The following is a 21,905-nucleotide window of genomic DNA, read 5'->3' as shown; positions in this document are numbered from 1 at the left end:
ATAACTTTAGCATAACTGAGGCAGAAGTGTTAAAGGGACTAGGAGCTCTTAAAATAAACAAATCCCCTGGGCCGGATGAGATCCTCCCAGTAGTACTCAAAGAAATGAAAGAAGTAATTTACAAACCGCTAACCAAGATCATGCAGCAGTCTCTTGACACAGGGGTGGTACCAACAGACTGGAAAATTGCAAACGTAATACCGATCCACAAAAAGGGAAACAAAACTGAACCAGGTAACTACAGACCAGTAAGCCTGACTTTTATTGTATGCAAACTTATGGAAACTATAATAAGATCCAAAATGGAAAATTACCTATATGGTAACAGGGTCCTGGGAGACAGTCAACATGGTTTTAGGAAAGGGAGATCGTGTCTAACTAACTTGCTTGATTTTTTTGAGGACGCAACATCGATAATGGATAATTGCAAAGCACATGACATGGTTTATTTAGATTTCCAAAAAGCTTTTGACAAAGTCCCGCACAAAAGATTAATTCTCAAACTGAACGCAGTTGGGATTCAAGGAAATGCATGTACATGGATTAGGGAGTGGTTAACATGTAGAAAACAGAAAGTACTGATTAGAGGAGAAACCTCAGAATGGAGTGTGGTAACCAGTGGTGTACCACAGGGATCAATATTAGGTCCTCCGCTATTCCTAATCTACATTAATGATTTAGATTCTGGTATAGTAAGCAAACTTGTTAAATTTGCAGACGACACAAAAGTAGGAGGAGTGGCAAACACTGTTGCAGCAGCAAAGGTCATTCAAAATGATCTAGACAAGATTCAGAACTGGGCAGACACATGGAAAATGACATTTAATAGAGAAAAGTGTAAGGTACTGCACGCAGGAAATAAAAATGTACATTATAAATATCATATGGGAGATACTGAAATTGGAGAAGGAATCTATGAAAAAGACCTAGGAGTTTTTGTTGACTCGGAAATGTCTTCATCTAGGCAATGTGGGGAAGCTATAAAAAAGGCTAACAAGATGCTCGGATACATTGTGAAAAGTGTTGAATTTAAATCAAGGGAAGTAATGTTAAAACTGTACAATGCACTAGTAAGACCTCATCTTGAATATTGTGTGCAGTTCTGGTCACCTCGCTATAAAAAAGATACTGCTGCTCTAGAAAGAGTGCAAAGAAGAGCGACCAGAATTATTCCGGGCTTAAAAGGCATGTCATATGCAGACAGGCTAAAATAATTGAATCTGTTCAGTTTTGAACAAAGAAGACTACGTGGCGACCTAATTCAAGCATTCAAAATTCTAAAAGGTATTGACAGTGTCGACTCAAGGGACTTTTTCAGCCTGAAAAAAGAAACAAGGACCAGGGGTCACAAATGGAGATTAGACAAAGGGGCATTCAGAACAGAAAATAGGAGGCACTTTTTTACACAGAGAATTGTGAGGGTCTGGAATCAACTCCCCAGTAATGTTGTTGAAGCTGACACCCTGGGATCCTTCAAGAAGCTGCTTGATGAGATTTTGGGATCAATAAGCTACTAACAACCAAACGAGCAAGATGGGCCGAATGGCCTCCTCTCGTTTGTAAACTTTCTTATGTTCTTATGTTCTTATGCTCTAAAACAATGATCAATAGTGTGGAACACAGCACTTAAATCTAGTAACATAAGAAGCAAATCTGAGCCTGTGTCAGAGGATAAGGGCACATCATTTAGCACTCGAATAAGTGCTGTCTCAGTGCTATGAGAAGACCTGAACCCAGTCTGAAATCTCTCAGATATGCCATGAACGCCCAGAAATGTGTTGAGTTGCTCAGCTCCTACTCTTTTTAAGACTTTAGACAGAAATGGCAGATTGGAAGCAGGCTTGTAGTTGTTAAGAACACTGGGATCTAAGGCCGGTCTCTTGAGCAGAGGTTTTACTGCAGCAGTGTTGAATGAGTTCAGAACAGTACTGATAAAAGAGAACTGTTAACAATATTAAATATCTGATTTCTAATGCCAGTGACTTTCCTGTTAAACTGATTCGCATTGATCAACACTTGATAGAACAATACAGCAGAACATAACACAATCAATACAATACAGCACAACATTATGCAAGATAATACAATCAATACAACATAACACAATATAATACAATTAACACAATACAATATACTGCAAGACAACAGAAGGGTAGATTTAAACTGCAATACAGTCGCCTCTTGGCATTTCAAAACAGCTTTGATTCTGTACAGGACATGTACCGTATGTACTGAAATGTGTCCGTATAGACGTACATGGAAGAGAAAAGCTTACAAAAATCAACTCCCTAAAAGATGAGTGCTGTAAAAGCAAAGTGTAGTGAAGGCATAGAGAGCGCATGGTAAAGCACGCGTAAGAACAGAGGCTCACTGGCAACAAACTGGGGTAAAGCACAGCAAACACACAGAGAAGCAAATGGAAAAAAAAAAAAGACTTGTCACTGCAAGAATTACCAAGCGCATACACCGTGGCATTGCCACAAGCTGTTATAACAATCTCACCTCTCCAAACACGTGGATGGCAGTGCGGACAGTCCCTTGCACATTTTGACGGCGGTCTCGTATTCCCCAAAAAGAACAGAAATAAAAGTGTTCCTTGTATTTTTTGTAGAGTAGTTTTAAAATGAAATGCCTTAGAACTGAATCCTGATCAGTGCGCTCTACAGATACCTGTGGATCAGTACGTGTATAGAAGCTGCAATATATATTCTGTATAACAGCCAAGAACAAACGCGAGCGGCCAATAAACTGGCGAGAAGCAGCAATTATGCAATGCCAGCTAATGGCATTGACCTTCAGAGTGCTGACAAGATGGGCAGGGAGAGAGAATGAGGGAACACAATGGAGCAATCAGGCACGGTCGCTAGAAAGCCCTCGACCCCTCAACACCTGCCAGTCTTTCATTTGCGTTTGAGTTTTCCTATTCTTATCAAGGCTTTTATTAAGGGATGGCGTCTATCACGAAGCTGTCAAAGCCTGGGCGTGGGCAACAGGTTGCGGTTGAAAGAGTTTTGACGGTTGTTTTTAAATTAAGATTTTTTTTATTTTTTGTTACTGATAAATAACAAGCATGTTCTGTCAGACCCAATCAGGCCAGTATTGTGTGCTGGGTTTGCATGTCAGGTGCGATTGAGAGGCAGGTGCATTGCATGCTTGTTTGGAACAAACCTAGGCATTTATTTTTATCGTTGTTATACACTGCCAGGCCACTTTATTGGGTTTGGCATTGTCTCTGAATTACACATGTGCAGATTAGGTTGGTCATGTGATGTGACATGTGATCCCTGCAGCAGTATAAATTTGGGGAGGAGCACAGTTGCAAACAGTACCAGAAATGGGAAAGATCTGATAGCATTCGAGACTGAACGGCTCCCTCCCTCACCCCCTAAAAGGGTGCTCCCTCCAGCCCAGGACAGGCTTGAGGAATGGAGACTAAACTGCTCCCTCACTCACCCACTAGAGAAAGGGTGCTCCCTCCAGCCCAGGGCAGGCTTGAGGAATGGAGACTAAACTGCTCCCTCACTTACCCACTAGAGAAAGGGTGCTCCCTCCAGCCCAGGGCAGGCTTGAGGAATGGAGACTGAACTGCTCCCTCACTCACCCACTAGAGAAAGGGTGCTCCCTCCAGCCCAGGGCAGGCTTGAGGAATGGAGACTGAACTGCTCCCTCCCTCCCTCACCCTCTGAGAGAAATGGGGCTGCCTCTAGTCCATTTAATGAGAGTAAAAGACAGTCCTACAGGTTATCACTCGTTCTGCGTCAGTGCAGAAGGAACTTTCTTTGCTTTTCATCTTTGCTTTTTTTAAATCTACTGTATTATCCAAATCGTCTATCGGAGTCTGGGAGTGTGTGCTATAAGTGTGGGGAGGACGGTGAGAAATCAAAGCAGTTATATGACAGACACGGTATTGTTATTGTGTTGTGTAATGAGTGTTTGTGCTCATTAATAAAGATTGCATGCTCGCTGCAGCCTTTCACACACAATCCATAATGGTGTGTTACCGTGACAACGCTGGACTCTTCCCAGTCCCCCTCAGAATGACCCCTCACCGCCCTCCCGGTTTTTCCCCTATTATTTTACTGCTCTCTGATTGGCTATCTGAAGATTGCTTTGCATCTCTTTGCTTGAACGTTGCTGCGGGTAACCGTTTCCAAGACTCAGTCGAGCATGCTGATTGGTTGTTATTTTTTGAGTGAGGATTTTGTTTTTGAGTGGTATTGTGTGTATGTCTGAGCTGGGTTTTTTTTTCAGGAAAAACAAAGAAAGGGGGATTTATATTTTCCTGGGAAACGGTAAAAAAAAACAAAACAATAGAAAAAAGAACGAAGGAACATACGAACAACAAAAAGAAAAGAAAAGAAAAGAAAGACCAAGGGGCAGACTCTGGCTTCTTTCCTTCTCTTTCTTCACAGTTCAGCCTCAATGATCTGGGAGCGTCTCAAAAGGGAAAACTAAACAGGACTGCCATATTTTTAAATTTTTGGAGGATTTTGCTATTTTAAAAGGTTAAAAAAAACAACACTTCTTTATTAAGCCGGTCCATGCTCTTCTCCTCCTCCTTCCCTCTCACCTCCTCCTTCTGCTCTTCTCACTCCCTTTCCTCTCTTGAATTAACCTCATCACGCCTTTAGGCTTCAGAATTCATCCTCAGTAAAGAAATCTGTATTTTATTTGCATAAATATATAACTTCTAGATATTACACACCTTTTTTGGTAAAGAATCAGAGGGAATATTTCAAACCCGTCCCTGAAAAACAGACCTTCTACAGAAAAATAAGGTATGTTTCTCATTGAGAAAGTCTGCTGTTGAAATCATTACGTTTCTCTGAGCACTTCTAAAGTCAGCATAACTGAGTGTTTAATAGTTATAGGTGTTATGTCTAGAGACAGACTCCTGATCAAAATGATTGCCATTGAATTAGTATCTTTCAGTATTTCTAAGTTTAGCAACTGTGTATTTTTATTGTTGGTTAATTTAGTTTTAAAGCTACTGAAAAGGGCATCCCCTTGTCTGTCTGTCTGTCTGTCTGTCTGTCTGTGTAAGTTTTAGCTCTCTCGATTTTAATAAACACCAAGATCTGCCTCGAGACAGTAGCATTTCTAAATGTGCATATATTATGATAACTTCTACTTGTAGCATCAACTTTGCTTTGCTGAGGCCTAGGGTTGCTCCTCATTTCATCTTTGTAAAGGTTTTCTGTGCAGGTTCAGCTCTCCTGAAGCCCTGGGGTCAGTCCTGTGCTCCTCATTTCATCTTTGTAAAGGTTTTCTGTGCAGGTTCAGCTCTCCTGAAGCCCCGGGGTCAGTCCTGTGCTCCTCATTTCATCTTTGTAAAGGTTTTCTGTGCAGGTTCAGCTCTCCTGAAGCCCCGGGGTCAGTCCTGTGCTCCTCATTTCATCTTTGTAAAGGTTTTCTGTGCAGGTTCAGCTCTCCTGAAGCCCCAGGGTTTGTCGTGTGGTACTCATTTGATCTTTGGCAGGCGCTGGTTATTTGACAGGCCTGGGTGCACACTAAATCTTATGAAGGTTTACTGTGGTTTACTATGATACAAGCAGAAGTGGTAAAGCAATGCAAAAGCATAGTGAGCTGAAGGAAGAGCACAGGCACTGTGCTGTAATAGTAAAGCACAGTAGTTTAGATTTCCAGTATAAAAGTGAGAAAAGCATGGGAATCTACAAACTCAGCTTTTCATCTTTCATAAACCCTTTGGTCAAGATTTTTTAATTAACATTTGTTGAAAGTTTTTAGAACTGTTTAAGGGGTAAAAGAAGTTGCCTTGCCAAAACATTCACTGTATACATTATAATGAATACCACAGATAGGAAACTTAACATGGTACAAGTATACTTGCAGTGATCGAGGGGGTAGATTCTTACATTTGAGAGCATGGCGTTTACTTTGTTTATTAGATTTTGGTAACAGCGTTAATAGTTCGAAATACTTTGCATGAAAATAAATATTTTTAATACGTCACTGGACTGGGGGACTTTGTGTTTTATATGATTATACATTTAGCTTTTTTTTAAACTTAGTTTTGCATAACAGTTTTTTTGGTTACAAAAATGTACCCAAAATGTTCCAACAACCTAAACGGAATCTCACACCCTGCTCGTGTCCTACCTTGGCAGGGCAGAGAGTGGCACAGGACTCTCCCGGAGAGGGGGGAACACGATGGGACACTTTCCAATCCCAGTCCCATCTCAGGGAGATGAGTGAACAGCAACAACAACCCACAAAGGCACTTAAATACAGGGGTAGCGGGATTCGCGGGTCGGAGCCCACGTCGTTTGGGGGAAGCAACGAAGTCATCGCCGTGATGTCATCGGGACTGTGTGACTGCTTCCTGTTATGTCGTCATGGCGCCGCGAGGGCTGGGGGGGCGCCGGGGGAACAGGAGTCTCGGGTGCTTTCACGAGAAGCGCTGATGTCACAGGATCTCGTGTACCAGGAAATCTCTGTCAGCTCTCAGCCTGAAACCCAGAACCAAGCCCCGCCCAAGCAAGACCCTGCCTTCACCCCCAACTTCAACACCTTCCACACCTCCACACTGGTGAGTGCCCCCTCTTCTGAAACCGTCCTGCTGTGCACAAGAGCTCCTGCACTGAGTCCTGGGGTTCAGAGATCCCCTTAGTGAAGTCTATTATTGAAATGATCAGGCGCCAGGAGTTTAAGCAGGGTTAGAACTCACCCAGTCCTGGCTCCTAATCATTTCAGTAATATACAGTATTTAAGCAAGGGCAGTTCTGAAACCCAGGTCTTGGTGCAGCAGGGATAGAGCGAGTTTCTAAATCACCTCACAGTCTGTTTTACACAGTGATGTAATTTCCTTCTAGTTCATTTTTAAATTATATAAATAAAAAAAACATGGATGGCCTACATCACTAATCATTGATCATTGTTTTAAATGTGTCTGTCTGTCTGTCTCCAGCTGATTGACAGCAGTAACTCATCCAAGAGCACAGTGAAGTCCAATGAGAAAAGAAACAGCACCATGTGAGTACAAACAAACAAACCAGAGTCTCCCCGTTTCACAACAGAAACAAACAAACACACCAGAGTGTCTCCCGGTTTCATAACAGAAACAAACCAGGGTGTCTCCCTGTTTCACAACAGAAACAAACAAACAAACCAGGGTGTCTCCCCGTTTCATAACAGAAACAAACCAGGGTGTCTCCCTGTTTCACAACAGAAACAAACAAACACACCAGAGTGTCTCCCCGTTTCATAACAGAAACAAACCAGGGTGTCTCCCTGTTTCACAACAGAAACAAACAAACAAACCAGGGTGTCTCCCCGTTTCATAACAGAAACAAAACAAACAAACCAGGGTGTCTCCCAGTTTCACAACAGAAACAAACAAACAAACAAACCAGGGTGTCTCCCTGTTTCATAACAGAAACAAACAAACAAACAAACAAACCAGGGTGTCTCCCTGTTTCATAACAGAAACAAACAAACAAACAAACACACCAGTGTCTCCCCGTTTCACAACAGAAACAAACAAACAAACAAACAAACAAACCAGGGTGTCTCCCCGTTTCACAACAGAAACAAACAAACAAACCAGGGTGTCTCCCCGTTTCACAACAGAAACAAACAAACAAACTAGTGTCTCCCCATTTCATAACAGAAACAAACAAACAAACAAACCAGGGTGTCTCCCCATTTCACAACAGAAACAAACAAACAAACCAGGGTGTCTCCCCGTTTCACAACAGAAACAAACAAACAAACAAACCAGGGTGTCTCCCCGTTTCACAACAGAAACAAACCAGGGTGTCTCCCCGTTTCATAACAGAAACAAACAAACAAACACACCAGAGTGTCTCCGCGTTTCACAACAGAAACAAACAAACAAACCAGGGTGTCTCCCCATTTCACAACAGAAACAAACAAACAAACAAACAAATCAGAGTGTCTCCGCGTTTCACAACAGAAATGCTCAGTGTCGCCTTGGGATCCTGTTGCCCAGCCAAAGTGCTCCCGAGGAGACACCCTTATAGCAACAGTCAGGCTCAACTGGACGGGTTAGCGTGTGGTAATCTTGCTCCCTAAAGCAGCAGAGGTATAATCAGAAACCAGATTCCTTATTGAATAGCAGGACGGACTTAATTGACCATATTAAATGCATTGAGGACTCTCTATTACTCACAAACAAGAAGAAACAATGTGTAAACTGTTCTCAAAATGCACCTGAAAACATGCCTGTGCGTTTTATTATTCAATACAATGAGAAAACTTTAGAATTCAAAAGCAAGGCCCTTTTCATTCGATTCTGCCATTCCTCATCATAAAACAAACACAAAAAAAAAACAAGAAAAGTTTTAGTCTAGGAAAGTGCAAAGAAAGCAGCTAGTTACGCAGGGCTCGAAAAACAAAAGTTATGCTGATCAATAATCGATAGGACTAACTGTTGCATCTACAAGAAAGTGATGAAAACCTTTGGCTCGATAAACTCATTACTCTGCCCAGGAATCCAAACTTTAAACCAATTTTTTTTTTTAAAACTGCAACCCTGTTGATTCAATAGCATTTTCATGGTAACTGACTGTTAGCTTCGCTCTTTCTTTCTTTATTGAAATGCATTTCCTTGAGAAGAACACACACAAACAGATCCGCACAGAGGAGCTGTGAGGCTTATTCACAAGGGTGACCTTTCCAACCAGCAAGAGAATTTCCATTTCAAAAGCGACAGCTATCCACCAAAGAGAAAATGCAAAGCACCAGATACTGACTAACTCAGGATCCAAAACAGGTTCAAACCAGCAGGGGGAGCGTGGCTGGAACCATGTGAACACCCCCCCCCCCCCCCCCCCCTACCAAAAACCTCTCTCCACTCTCTCCCCTGTACTCTCTCCATTCTCTCCCCTGTACTCTCTCCACTCCTTCCCCCTCCATCCTCTCTTCTCTCTACCTTCTCTATTTCTCTACCACTCTCCTCTTATACCTTCCTCTCTCTCCACTCTCTCCCCAGCCTGCTGCTAGCCTCTCGTGCTGCTACTGTGTGGCGTGTATAACTGTTGTCTTCAATAAGGACCAGAACACTATTTATTTTAACTGCTGGAATGAAATTCCCACACAATAATAAAACTGTATTTATTTTAACTATCGGGGTCTATGTCATCTCTGCAATCCTGTTCCTCGCAGTTACAAATCTGCTTTTTCTGAATTTGCAAAGAACCCATTAAACTACTTGAAATCAGTGTTGTTTGACCCTGTTTTCTATCCCCCTGTGTTACACATGAGCATTGATGGCCTCTGGTTGCCCACTTGGTTAGAGGGCACTGCACTGGTCAGGACCCCTCATTAAAGATCAGGTGGAAGGAGGGTGAAGATGGAACAGTGGTGTAGTACTAAAAGAACAAGTGGCTAACCTAACCTTTTTGGTGTTCCTGGTGGACACTAAGGGTGTGCAGAGATGCAGAGGTGCTGGGACAGTTTTTATAGTGGGGGTGCTGAAAACCATTGAACAAAACTGTCAGCCCTGTTTATGATGGAAGCTGTGCATTCAGTTGCTATTATGTTAAACGTGTTAATTAAATGAAGCAGCATCAACACCTATTTATCTATTTCAGTGAAACACATGCTTTAACCATGGTCCTTGCAACAGTGTTTACAACATGCTTGCCATAAAACGTTTGGAGCAAACCTGTGTTGCCCAGTGAACTCATGTGATGCAACCTGCATTTTGTATTGCATTTTTTCATTGGCACGTTTGGTGATGTCATCACCTCTGCATCCCCTGGTCAGTTTTGCTGTCAGCTGAGTGGAGGAAATAAGAGAAAATGTGGAAGTTGATTTTGCAGTCCTAAGAAAATAAAAAAACCCTCAATTGGCAGTGTGCTGTTTCAGTGTCCCTTATTGAGCAACACAACACAGCTGGTCTAGAAGGGCAGGGAACACTTCACCACACAACCCAACACAGCTGGACTAGCAAGGGCAGGGAACACTTCACCAAACAACCCAACACAGCTGGACTAGCAAGGGCAGGGAACACTTCACCAAACAACCCAACACAGCTGGACTAGCAAGGGCAGGGAACACTTCACCAAACAACCCAACACAGCTGGACTAGAAGGGCAGGGAACACTTCACCAAACAACCCAACACAGCTGGACTAGCAAGGGCAGGGAACACTTCACCAAACAACCCAACACAGCTGGACTAGCAAGGGCAGGGAACACTTCACCACACAACCCAACACAGCTGGACTAGCAAGGGCAGGGAACACTTCACCAAACAACCCAACACAGCTGGACTAGCCAGGGAACACTTCACCACAACCCAACACAGCTGGACTAGCAAGGGCAGGGAACACTTCACCACACCAAACAACCCAACACAGCTGGACTAGCAAGGGCAGGGAACACTTCACCAAACAACCCAACACAGCTGGACTAGCAAGGGCAGGGAACACTTCACCAAACAACCCAACACAGCTGGACTAGCAAGGGCAGGGAACACTTCACCAAACAACCCAACACAGCTGGACTAGCAAGGGCAGGGAACACTTCACCAAACAACCCAACACAGCTGGACTAGCAAGGGCAGGGAACACTTCACCAAACAACCCAACACAGCTGGACTAGCAAGGGCAGGGAACACTTCACCAAACAACCCAACACAGCTGGACTAGCAAGGGCAGGGAACACTTCACCAAACAACCCAACACAGCTGGACTAGCAAGGGCAGGGAACACTTCACCAAACAACCCAACACAGCTGGACTAGAAGGGCAGGGAACACTTCACCACACAACCCAACACAGCTGGACTAGCAAGGGCAGGGAACACTTCACCAAACAACCCAACACAGCTGGACTAGCAGGGCAGGGAACACTTCACCAAACAACCCAACACAGCTGGACTAGCAAGGGCAGGGAACACTTCACCAAACAACCCAACACAGCTGGACTAGCAAGGGCAGGGAACACTTCACCAAACAACCCAACACAGCTGGACTAGCAAGGGCAGGGAACACTTCACCACACAACCCAACACAGCTGGACTAGCAAGGGCAGGGAACACTTCACCACACAACCCAACACAGCTGGACTAGAAGGGCAGGGAACACTTCACCAAACAACCCAACACAGCTGGACTAGCAAGGGCAGGGAACACTTCACCAAACAACCCAACACAGCTGGACTAGCAAGGGCAGGGAACACTTCACCACACAACCCAACACAGCTGGACTAGCAAGGGCAGGGAACACTTCACCACACAACCCAACACAGCTGGACTAGCAAGGGCAGGGAACACTTCACCACACAACCCAACACAGCTGGACTAGCAGGGAACACTTCACCCCACAACCCAACACAACGCAGAGTCCCATAGAAGTGGTATCCAGCGCAGAGAGGAGTGCTGGCTTGCAGAAGAGTAACAACACAAGAACAGCCAGCAGGTTCCTAAGGTTTGCAATGCTTTTTTGTCACGAGGGGACGTCACTGTATATGTGTGTTTTGATTAGTATTAGTTGTGACAAGCTGATTTTAGCAGGTGGTGCTGTTGAAGGATTTATAAAAAAAATAAATCTGATATTCTTTTTTGGGACATTTTCAAGAAGCATTCTACTGTACTCGCTAATGCTAATCGACTCTCGCGAGACGGCGACAGCGTGGTTTGTAAAATATCCTGCTGTTGTCATTTGTGTTCTAAAGCAATGTAAAGATGCAGTGACCTGCACACACGATCATAAGAGTCACGAAACTAGCAGGATTTACCATTGCACCAGCAGGTGCACAGCACCCCTGATCTTCAAGCCAGACGTGTGCCACACCCCCAGCGCTCGTAGTTCCCGCTCCCCTGATTACGCGCATGTCAGCTGTGGTGGTCGTGCAGAACTGTGGGGTAAAGGTTAATCAGGATTCTGCTCATCAATACTTGCACCCGAGTCACTTCATATAATAAATTGGAATGGGCCTTGGCGTTAACCTGTGGAACAGCCAGAATTTTATTCCTTAAATGAGAAGTGATAAACTAAGTTTACCCTCGACTACTCCACTAGGATGGAGGATATTGAATCAAACTCAAAAACACCTTGCATAGTTTTGCACGTCCTCTCTCTTTCATCTATACCCACTCCTCCTCTTTCACTCCTTCTCTCTCGCTCCAGCGTTAAAGAAGTGAAGAATAGGCTGAGTTTTCTGCTGCAGAAACCTGACCAGTCCTCCAGCGACCAGAACACGTCCAGCGAGGGCAGCTCTGAGAAGCCAGACAAGGATGACAAGTGAGCATTAACACTTTATTACCAGTCCCCTCTTAGCAGCAATGACATTTATCATTTCTCTGACAGGGTAGAGAAATCTTACACTCAGAATATCAATGACAAAGCATTTGAAACCTTTAAACCACGACACAGTCTACATAAAAAGATTAAATACAAAAAGAGAAAGTACTGTAAAATGAAAGAAAGAAAAAGGCAGCACTCCTCACCCCTCTCTTCTACTCTCCTTGTCTAGTCTCACCCTCATTAATACCACATCATTAAACAGCTCTCTAATGGAGGGCTTCCATGAAGGCCTTGGTTACAAAAATTGAAATGTTTAACCGTGTTTAATCGTAAAGTGTAAAGATTTAGGAAATGAAACAGAACTCAGCAGGCTTCTTCCCCACCCTGTGCAGTATCTGTTGACAGCAGTGACCCCCCCCCCCCCCCCCCCCCCCCCCCCCCCCCCAGCAGTGATTCTCCTCCCCACCCTGTGCAGTATCTGTTGACGGTAGAGACCCTCCTCCCCACCCTGTGCAGTATCTGTTGACGGTAGAGACCCTCCTCCCCACCCTGTGCAGTATCTGTTGACGGTAGAGACCCTCCTCGTCCCCTGTGCCCACCTGTGCAGTATCTGTTGACGGTAGAGACCCCTCCCCACCGTGCAGTAGGTTGACACTACTGTTGTCACACTGTATTGGGGGGGGGGGCTGTGCAGTATCTGTTGACGACAGTCACCCCCCCATCCAACTGTGGCAGTATGGCTGGCTGTTGATGGTAGTGACCCTCCTCCCCACCCTGTGCAGTATCTGTTGATGGTAGAGACCCTCCTCCCCACCCTGTGCAGTATCTGTTGACGGTAGAGACCCTCCTCCCCACCCTGTGCAGTATCTGTTGACGGTAGAGACCCTCCTCCCCACCCTGTGCAGTATCTGTTGATGGTAGAGACCCTCCTCCCCACCCTGTGCAGTATCTGTTGATGGTAGAGACCCTCCTCCCCACCCTGTGCAGTATCTGTTGATGGTAGAGACCCTCCTCCTCACCCTGTGCAGTATCTGTTGATGGTAGAGACCCTCCTCCCCACCCTGTGCAGTATCTGTTGACGGTAGAGACCCTCCTCCCCACCCTGTGCAGTATCTGTTGATGGTAGAGACCCTCCTCCCCACCCTGTGCAGTATCTGTTGATGGTAGAGACCCTCCTCCTCACCCTGTGCAGTATCTGTTGATGGTAGTGACCCTCCTCCCCACCCTGTGCAGTATCTGTTGATGGTAGAGACCCTCCTCCCCACCCTGTGCAGTATCTGTTGACGGTAGAGACCCTCCTCCCCACCCTGTGCAGTATCTGTTGATGGTAGAGACCCTCCTCCCCACCCTGTGCAGTATCTGTTGACGGTAGAGACCCTCCTCCCCACCCTGTGCAGTATCTGTTGATGGTAGTGACCCTCCTCCCCACCCTGTGCAGTATCTGTTGACGGTAGAGACCCTCCTCCCCACCCTGTGCAGTATCTGTTGATGGTAGTGACCCTCCTCCCCACCCTGTGCAGTATCTGTTGATGGTAGAGACCCTCCTCCTCACCCTGTGCAGTATCTGTTGATGGTAGTGACCCTCCTCCCCACCCTGTGCAGTGTCTGTTGATGGTAGTGACCCTTGTTTCTCTCGCAGGCCAACCTCACAGGAGGCGCTGGAATGGAGTCGATCACTCGAGGTGCTCCTGTCCCATCACCGTGAGTGACAACACCTGTCTTACAAAAAATAAAATAGAATAATATATTTGTAAAAAAGCTGGAAGAAGAGACGAACTGCTAAGGGTAGTTCAGAGAATCAACAACCTGGAAGGCTTTCTCAGTCAGACAGCTCCTGCTTTTCTAACATCATATTCTTCCCTCCCCTCTCATATCCTCCCTCCATATATATGCTCTTTCTTCTCACTATCTCCATCTCCTCTCTCCTTCCCCTCTTCTCCTCTCTCCCTCTCTATCTCCTCTCTCTCCCTCACTCCCCTCTCACTATCTCCATCTCCTCTCCCTCACCTCCTCTCTCTATCTCCTCTCTCCCTCGCTCCCCTCTCTCACTATCTCCTCTCCTCTCCCTCACCTCCTCTCTCTATCTCCTCTCTCCCTCGCTCCCCTCTCTCTCACTATCTCCTCTCCTCTCCCTCACCTCCTCTCTCTATCTCCTCTCTCCCTCGCTCCCCTCCTCTCTCCCTCCTCTCTCTCTCCCTCACCTCCTCTCTCTATCTCCTCTCTCCCTCGCTCCCCTCTCTCACTATCTCACTCCTCTCCCTCACCTCCTCTCTCTATCTCCTCTCCCTCACCTCCTCCTCTCTCACCTCTCCTCTCTCCTCTCTCCCTCGCTCCCCTCTCTCACTATCTCCTCTCCTCTCCCTCACCTCCTCTCTCTATCTCCTCTCTCCCTCGCTCCCCTCTCTCTCACTATCTCATCTCCTCTCCCTCACCTCCTCTCTCTATCTCCTCTCTCCCTCGCTCCCCTCTCTCTCACTATCTCCTCTCCTCTCCCTCACCTCCTCTCTCTCTCCTCTCTCCCTCGCTCCCCTCTCTCACTATCTCCTCTCCTCTCCCTCACCTCCTCTCTCTATCTCCTCTCTCCCTCGCTCTCTCACTCTCTCCTCCACCTCTCCTCTCTCGTTCCCCTCTCGATCACTATCTCATCTCCTCTCCCTCACCTCCTCTCTCTATCTCCTCTCTCCCTCCCTCACCTCCTCTCTCTATCTCCTCTCTCCCTCGCTCCCCTCTCTCTCACTATCTCCTCTCCTCTCCCTCACCTCCTCTCTCTATCTCCTCTCTCCCTCGCTCCCCTCTCTCTCACTATCTCATCTCCTCTCCCTCACCTCCTCTCTCTATCTCCTCTCTCCCTCGCTCCCCTCTCTCTCACTATCTCATCTCCTCTCCCTCACCTCCTCTCTCTATCTCCTCTCTCCCTCGCTCCCCTCTCTCACTATCTCATCTCCTCTCCCTCACCTCCTCTCTCTATCTCCTCTCTCCCTCGCTCCCCTCTCTCTCACTATCTCCTCTCCTCTCCCTCACCTCCTCTCTCTATCTCCTCTCTCCCTCGCTCCCCTCTCTCTATCTCCTCTCCTCTCCCTCACCTCCTCTCTCTATCTCCTCTCTCCCTCGCTCTCTCTCTCTCTATCTCCTCTCCCCTCTCTCCCTCGTTCTCCCCTCTCTCACTATCTCCTCTCCTCTCCCTCACCTCCTCTCTCTATCTCCTCTCTCCCTCGCTCCCCTCTCTCACTATCTCCTCTCCTCTCCCTCACCTCCTCTCTCTATCTCCTCTCTCCCTCTCACCTCCTCTCTCCTCTCTCCCTCTCTCTCTCTCCTCCCCTCCTCTCTCTATCTCCTCTCCTCTCCTCACCTCCTCTCTCACCCCTCTATATCTCCTCTCTCCCTCTCCAAAACAAAAACTATCTCATCTCCCCTCTCCCACTATCCCGGAAAATCTTCTCCCTCATCTCACTATCTCTCCTCCTCTCTCTCTCTCTCCCTCTCCCTCGCTCCCCTCTCGATCACTATCTCATCTCCTCCCTCACCTAGGCAAACTCTATCTCCTCCTCTCTCTCTATCTCCTCTCTCCCTCGCTCCCCTCCTCTCTCACTATCTCCTCTCCTCTCCCTCACCTCCTCTCTCTATCTCCTCTCTCCCTCCCCTCCCTCCTGGTCTTTATTATGCTCCCCTCTCTCTCTCTCTCTCATCTCCTCTCCACTCTCTCTCTCTGCTCTCATTTGGGGAGAGGGGGCTCTCTCCCTCGCTTCCCTCTCTCTCACTATCTCCATCTCCTCTCCCTCACCTCCTCTCTCTATCTCCTCTCTCCCTCTCCCTGGACTCTCTCCACTATCAGCCTCTCACCTGGGACATAAAAGAGTTGAAAAGTCTATGCTAAAGCTCTCTCAGCTCAGAAGTAAGGGGAAGGAAGAACCTCATAATTGGATCGAGAGAGCTCCCTCCCCTCTCTGCGTGTAGGGGAAGCACCGGAGGAGAGAGGTGCACCTCGTCTCTCTATCATCTCATCCACCCCCTCCTTCTTCGTTCTTGCAGAATATCTGGTTTGGGTGTTCGGTTAGTAGACGTAGACCGGGGCAAGGGTCTGCACCTCCTCTCTGCACTGCAGACTCTATCTACATCAAAGACTTCTCTCCCCTCTCTCTCTCTACTCCTCTCCTCTCTCTATCTCCTCTCTCCCTCCCCTCCTCTCCGCTCTCCCTCTCTATCTCCTCTCCTCTCTCAGATGGGGTGGCAGCGTTCCGCTCGTTCTTGCGCTCGGAGTTCAGTGAAGAGAATATCGAGTTCTGGCTGGCCTGCCAGGATTACCGCAGCACCAAGCCAGCCACAAACATCATTCCCAAAGCCCGGAAAATATTCTCAGACTACATCGGAATACAGGCTCCCAAAGAGGTGAGGTAAAAAAAACAAAAAAAACTTTGCTTCTTGCAGAAAAATACAAAACCTACAATAAATAAAATAAAACATACAGAAAAAAATCGGAGTTTTTAATTAGATTTCATCAGAACTAGGCAAACTGGACCTGAACCTTTTATTAATTTACATCTACATACAGCTGTGTCGATATTCTACAGTAAGACTGAATTCTCAAAGCTATTTACTCCAATTCGTCGTTGGCAATTGTTTTTCAGAGAGGAGAAATGCACCCAACAAAGTTACCAAACCAGATAAAACAACTGTGGCTTTTAACTGAGGAACTTGAGAGTAGTCTTAAGTTCTTTGTAATGGTGTGTGGCAGAGCAAAGCTCTGCCCTTTTTAAATTGGCAGGGATGGGGTTAATTTCCCCTACCTGCCTGGGTTTATTATGTTCAGGTGGCTGGGGTTGATTAGTTGATTAGGTTGATTAACGATCAATCAGCGCCCAGCCACCTGATATAAAAGGAGGCCTCTGCTTCTCATTTGAGAGGGAGCTGAGGAAGCAGGTTGGTTTTTTTTTTGGTTGTTTGGAAAGTTTGAATCCAGTGAAGGCATTGCCCAGCCTGGAAATTGTTATTTTTGTAAGTTTTGCTTTTTGTCTTTCTTTGTGTTTAAATTGCTTTGTTTTTGCCCTTGTGCACGTTTATTTTGTGTTTATTTATAATAAAAGTATATTTGTTTGAACTGAAGTCTATCTCTGGGCCTCTATCCACTCGCCAGCCTGCCACATGGTGTTTTTTCACTTTCAGATACAAATTTCACACATGAAGATTTGGAGTAAAATTCCCCTTCCTTCTTGCAGATTAACCTGGACTCTGAAACCCGCGAGGCCATCACGCACAGCCTGGCTCAGCCCACGAGCAGCTGCTTCGATGCGGCGCAAACGCGGGTCTACAGCCTCATGGAGAAGGATTCGTACCCGCGATTCCTCAAGTCAAAGATCTACCTGGACCTCGTGAAGCAAGGCGAGAGATAGGGAGGGAGAAAGAAGCAAAACCTCAAAACCCAAACCCACAAGTCATTCATCTGCCCCGTAAAGGGTCTGCACTGCAGACTCTACATCAAAGACTTGGAGCTGCTGAGCTAAAGGGTCTGCACTGCAGACTCTACATCAAAGACTTGGAGCTGCTGAGCTAAAGGGTCTGCACTGCAGACTCTACATCAAAGACTTGGAGCTGCTGAGCTAAAGGGTCTGCACTGCAGACTCTACATCAAAGACTTGGAGCTGCTGAGCTAAAGGGTCTGCACTGCAGACTCTACATCAAAGACTTGGAGCTGCTGAGCTAAAGGGTCTGCACTGCAGACTCTACATCAAAGACTTGGAGCTGCTGAGCTAAAGGGTCTGCACTGCAGACTCTACATCAAAGACTTGGAGCTGCTGAGCTAAAGGGTCTGCACTGCAGACTCTACATCAAAGACTTGGAGCTGCTGAGCTAAAGGGTCTGCACTGCAGACTCTACATCAAAGACTTGGAGCTGCTGAGCTAAAGGGTCTGCACTGCAGACTCTACATCAAAGACTTGGAGCTGCTGAGCTAAAGGGTCTGCACTGCAGACTCTACATCAAAGACATCAGCATCATATTTATCCTGCAAGTGCAGCCAGTCCACCAGAGTGTGACCCTCCCCAGTGCAGGTGAGAAGTACCATGTTTGCAGAAAATACTGCCAACAGTAACTGAAACCAAGCCGGACATTACAGTACAAAGTCAATTAACCAGACAATGGGAGTGTGGGCAGTCTTGCTTACCTTCTGAAAACTACTGAAAGCACCTAAGTGTTTCAAAGTGCAACGCTGCCGTTTAGAAACTGTTTTAAACCAATGAAGAAATTGACAATCTGGCTGATAAGACGTCTGGATAGTCATCTCTGTACTGTATTGTTATAACATTGCTAGCTGTGGTTAAGTTGTTTGCCATTGTCAGTGGGTAGATGCTGTAATACGGAAGTAGCTGTAAGGACAGAGAACGCTGGTAATATTGTGAACTACAACACGCAGAAATCAAGAAGAAACACGACAAGGACTGAGCGCTCTTTCAGCTTCTCTCAGTGAGAGTCCGGACAAGGACTGAGCGCTCTTTCAGCTTCTCTCAGTGAGAGTCCGGACAAGGACTGAGCGCTCTTTCAGCTTCTCTCAGTGAGAGTCCGGACAAGGACTGAGCGCTCTTTCAGCTTCTCTCAGTGAGAGTCCGGACAAGGACTGAGCGCTCTTTCAGCTTCTCTCAGTGAGAGTCCGGACAAGGACTGAGCGCTCTTTCAGCTTCTCTCAGTGAGAGTCCGGACAAGGACTGAGCGCTCTTTCAGCTTCTCTCAGTGAGAGTCCGGACAAGGACTGAGCGCTCTTTCAGCTTCTCTCAGTGAGAGTCCAGACTCTTGAAAAACAATTTGTGAACCAAAAATACGTAAAGTGATGTTTTAGGAAAGTGGGCCACAGAACAAAACGAACAAAACAAGAGAAGTATAAAAAGCCAGCAGCACTGTTTTGCAATGTTATAACCTTTCAACCATTACGAGGTGTGTCGACTGTCCTTTTCTTTGAGTGTGCTCTGAACTCTCCCTCAGCAGGGATTGTATTTTCTGGAAGGGACTGGTTCTGACAGATCTCTTCAGCTGTATTCAAGTTTCTCAGTACAAACAGATTCTGACCAGTAAAAACGCTGTGTACAGTTGTAGCAAATTACTTTCTAAGTTAGAGATGATACTTTTGCTGTAACTAATAGTGTTTCAACAATTCTACATATTTAGCATCAATTTTGCTATAAACAACAGGTACAAAACCAAGTTACCAAGTAAACAAATATACTTGTAAATATAGTGCTAAGCAGACCCCTCTCTCTCTCTATTGAATAGTGCTAAGCAGACCCCTCTCTCTCTCTATGGAATAGTGCTAAGCAGACCCCTCTCTCTCTCTATGGAATAGTGCTAAGCAGACCCCTCTCTCTATGGAATAGTGTTAAGCAGACCCCTCTCTCTCTCTATGGAATAGTGCTAAGCAGACCCCTCTCTCTCTCTATGGAATAGTGCTAAGCAGACCCCTCTCTCTATGGAATAGTGCTAAGCAGACCCCTCTCTCTCTCTATGGAATAGTGCTAAGCAGACCCCTCTCTCTCTCTATGGAATAGTGCTAAGCAGACCCCTCTCTCTCTCTATGGAATAGTGCTAAGCAGACCCCTCTCTCTCTCTATGGAATAGTGTTAAGCAGACCCCTCTCTCTCTCTATGGAATAGTGTTAAGCAGACCCCTCTCTCTCTCTATGGAATAGTGCTAAGCAGACCCCTCTCTCTCTCTATGGAATAGTGCTAAGCAGACCCCTCTCTCTCTCTATGGAATAGTGCTAAGCAGACCCCTCTCTCTCTCTATGGAATAGTGCTAAGCAGACCCCTCTCTCTCTCTATGCTAAGCAGAATAGTGTTAAGCAGACCCCTCTCTCTCTCTATGGAATAGTGCTAAGCAGACCCCTCTCTCTATCTATGAATAGTGCTAAGCAGACCCCTCTCTCTATGGAATAGTGCTAAGCAGACCCCTCTCTCTCTCTATGGAATAGTGCTAAGCAGACCCCTCTCTCTCTCTATGGAATAGTGCTAAGCAGACCCCTCTCTCTATGGAATAGTGCTAAGCAGACCCCTCTCTCTCTAGTGCTATGGGAATAGTGTTAAGCAGACCCCTCTCTCTCTCTAGTGGCAGACCCCTATGGAATAGTGCTAAGCAGACCCCTCTCTCTCTCTATGGAATAGTGCTAAGCAGACCCCTCTCTCTCTCTATGGAATAGTGCTAAGCAGACCCCTCTCTCTATGGAATAGTGCTAAGCAGACCCCTCTCTCTCTCTATGGAATAGTGCTAAGCAGACCCCTCTCTCTATGGAATAGTGCTAAGCAGACCCCTCTCTCTCTCTATGGAATAGTGCTAAGCAGACCCCTCTCTCTCTCTATGGAATAGTGTTAAGCAGACCCCTCTCTCTATGGAATAGTGTTAAGCAGACCCCTCTCTCTCTCTATGGAATAGTGCTAAGCAGACCCCTCTCTCTCTATGGAATAGTGCTAAGCAGACCCCTCTCTCTCTCTATGGAATAGTGCTAAGCAGTCTCTCTCTCTATGGAATAGTGCTAAGCAGACCCCTCTCTCTCTAAGCAGACCCCTCTCTCTCTCTATGGAATAGTGCTAAGCAGACCCCTCTCTCTCTCTATGGAATAGTGCTAAGCAGACCCCTCTCTCTCTATGGAATAGTGCTAAGCAGACCCCTCTCTCTCTCTATGGAATAGTGCTAAGCAGACCCCTCTCTCTCTCTATGGAATAGTGCTAAGCAGACCCCTCTCTCTCTCTAGTGTTATGGGAATAGTGCTAAGCAGACCCCTCTCTCTCTCTATGGAATAGTGCTAAGCAGACCCCTCTCTCTATGGAATAGTGCTAAGCAGACCCCTCTCTCTCTCTATGGAATAGTGCTAAGCAGACCCCTCTCTCTATCTATGGAATAGTGCTAAGCAGACCCCTCTCTCTCTCTCTCTCTATGGAATAGTGCTAAGCAGACCCCTCTCTCTCTCTAGTGCTAAGCAGACCCCTGGCAGATAGTGTGCTAAGCAGACCCCTCTCTCTCTAGTGCTAAGCAGACCCCTCTCTCTATCGAATAGTGCTAAGCAGGAATAGTGCTAAGCAGACCCCTCTCTCTCTCTATGGAATAGTGCTAAGCAGACCCCTCTCTCTCTCTATGGAATAGTGCAAGCAGACCCCTCTCTCTCTAAGCAGACCCCTCTCTCTCTCTATGGAATAGTGCTAAGCAGACCCCTCTCTCTCTAAGCAGACCCCTCTCTCTCTCTATGGAATAGTGCTAAGCAGACCCCTCTCTCTCTCTATGGAATAGTGCTAAGCAGACCCCTCTCTCTCTCTATGGAATAGTGTTAAGCAGACCCCTCTCTCTCTATGGAATAGTGCTAAGCAGACCCCTCTCTCTCTAAGCAGACCCCTCTCTCTATGGAATAGTGCTAAGCAGACCCCTCTCTCTCTCTATGGAATAGTGCTAAGCAGACCCCTCTCTCTATGGAATAGTGCTAAGCAGACCCCTCTCTCTATCGAATAGTGCTAAGCAGACCCCTCTCTCTAGTGCTAAGCAGACCCTCTCTCTCTCTATGGAATAGTGCTAAGCAGACCCCTCTCTCTCTCTATGGAATAGTGTTAAGCAGACCCCTCTCTCTCTCTAGTGGCAGACCCCTAGTGCTAAGCAGTGTTAAGCTCTCTCTCTCTATGGAATAGTGCTAAGCAGACCCCTCTCTCT

At 46.4% G+C, this 21,905-nt stretch overlaps 2 protein-coding genes across 5 annotated transcripts in view; one reads left to right on the top strand and one right to left on the bottom strand.

Moving 5' to 3' along the window:
- The window catches only part of LOC121304588 (regulator of G-protein signaling 5-like), a 29,756-nt gene extending 26,989 nt beyond the window's left edge, over positions 1-2,767 (bottom strand). For 2 of the 4 annotated variants that reach the window (XM_041235798.1, XM_041235800.1), the window contains exon 1: positions 2,503-2,763. In XM_041235798.1, the coding sequence (XP_041091732.1) occupies positions 2,503-2,546 (44 nt within the window). In that variant the 5' untranslated portion in view covers positions 2,547-2,763. Of the gene's footprint in view, positions 1-2,502 lie in introns of all 4 variants that reach the window. The other 2 variants (XM_041235796.1, XM_041235797.1) reach the window with 2 other exon arrangements.
- Positions 2,768-4,150: 1,383 nt separating this feature from the next.
- On the top strand, positions 4,151-19,529 carry LOC121304472 (regulator of G-protein signaling 8-like). Its single transcript, XM_041235630.1, has 7 exons — positions 4,151-4,778; positions 6,129-6,550; positions 6,929-6,993; positions 12,117-12,230; positions 13,873-13,934; positions 16,453-16,619; positions 17,447-19,529. Exons 2-7 carry the CDS (start codon positions 6,209-6,211, stop codon positions 17,618-17,620), a joined length of 924 nt encoding a protein of 307 aa, XP_041091564.1. The 5' UTR covers positions 4,151-4,778; positions 6,129-6,208; the 3' UTR covers positions 17,621-19,529.
- Positions 19,530-21,905: the final 2,376 nt, after the last annotated feature.

Source organism: Polyodon spathula, chromosome 38 (assembly GCF_017654505.1).
Source record: "Polyodon spathula isolate WHYD16114869_AA chromosome 38, ASM1765450v1, whole genome shotgun sequence".
Classification (NCBI taxonomy): Eukaryota; Metazoa; Chordata; class Actinopteri; order Acipenseriformes; family Polyodontidae; genus Polyodon; species Polyodon spathula.
Note: the sequence above shows the minus strand (reverse complement) of the source record. Positions and strands in the feature narration are given on the sequence as shown.

Coding starts and splice junctions, on each gene's coding strand:
- LOC121304472 (XM_041235630.1), top strand. CDS start 6,209: ATGAGTGAACAGCAACAACAACCCACAAAGGCACTTAAATACAGGGGT. Junction 6,551..6,928: donor CCTTCCACACCTCCACACTG/GTGAGTGCCCCC, acceptor GTCTGTCTCCAG/CTGATTGACAGCAGTAACTC. Junction 6,994..12,116: donor GAGAAAAGAAACAGCACCAT/GTGAGTACAAAC, acceptor CTCTCGCTCCAG/CGTTAAAGAAGTGAAGAATA.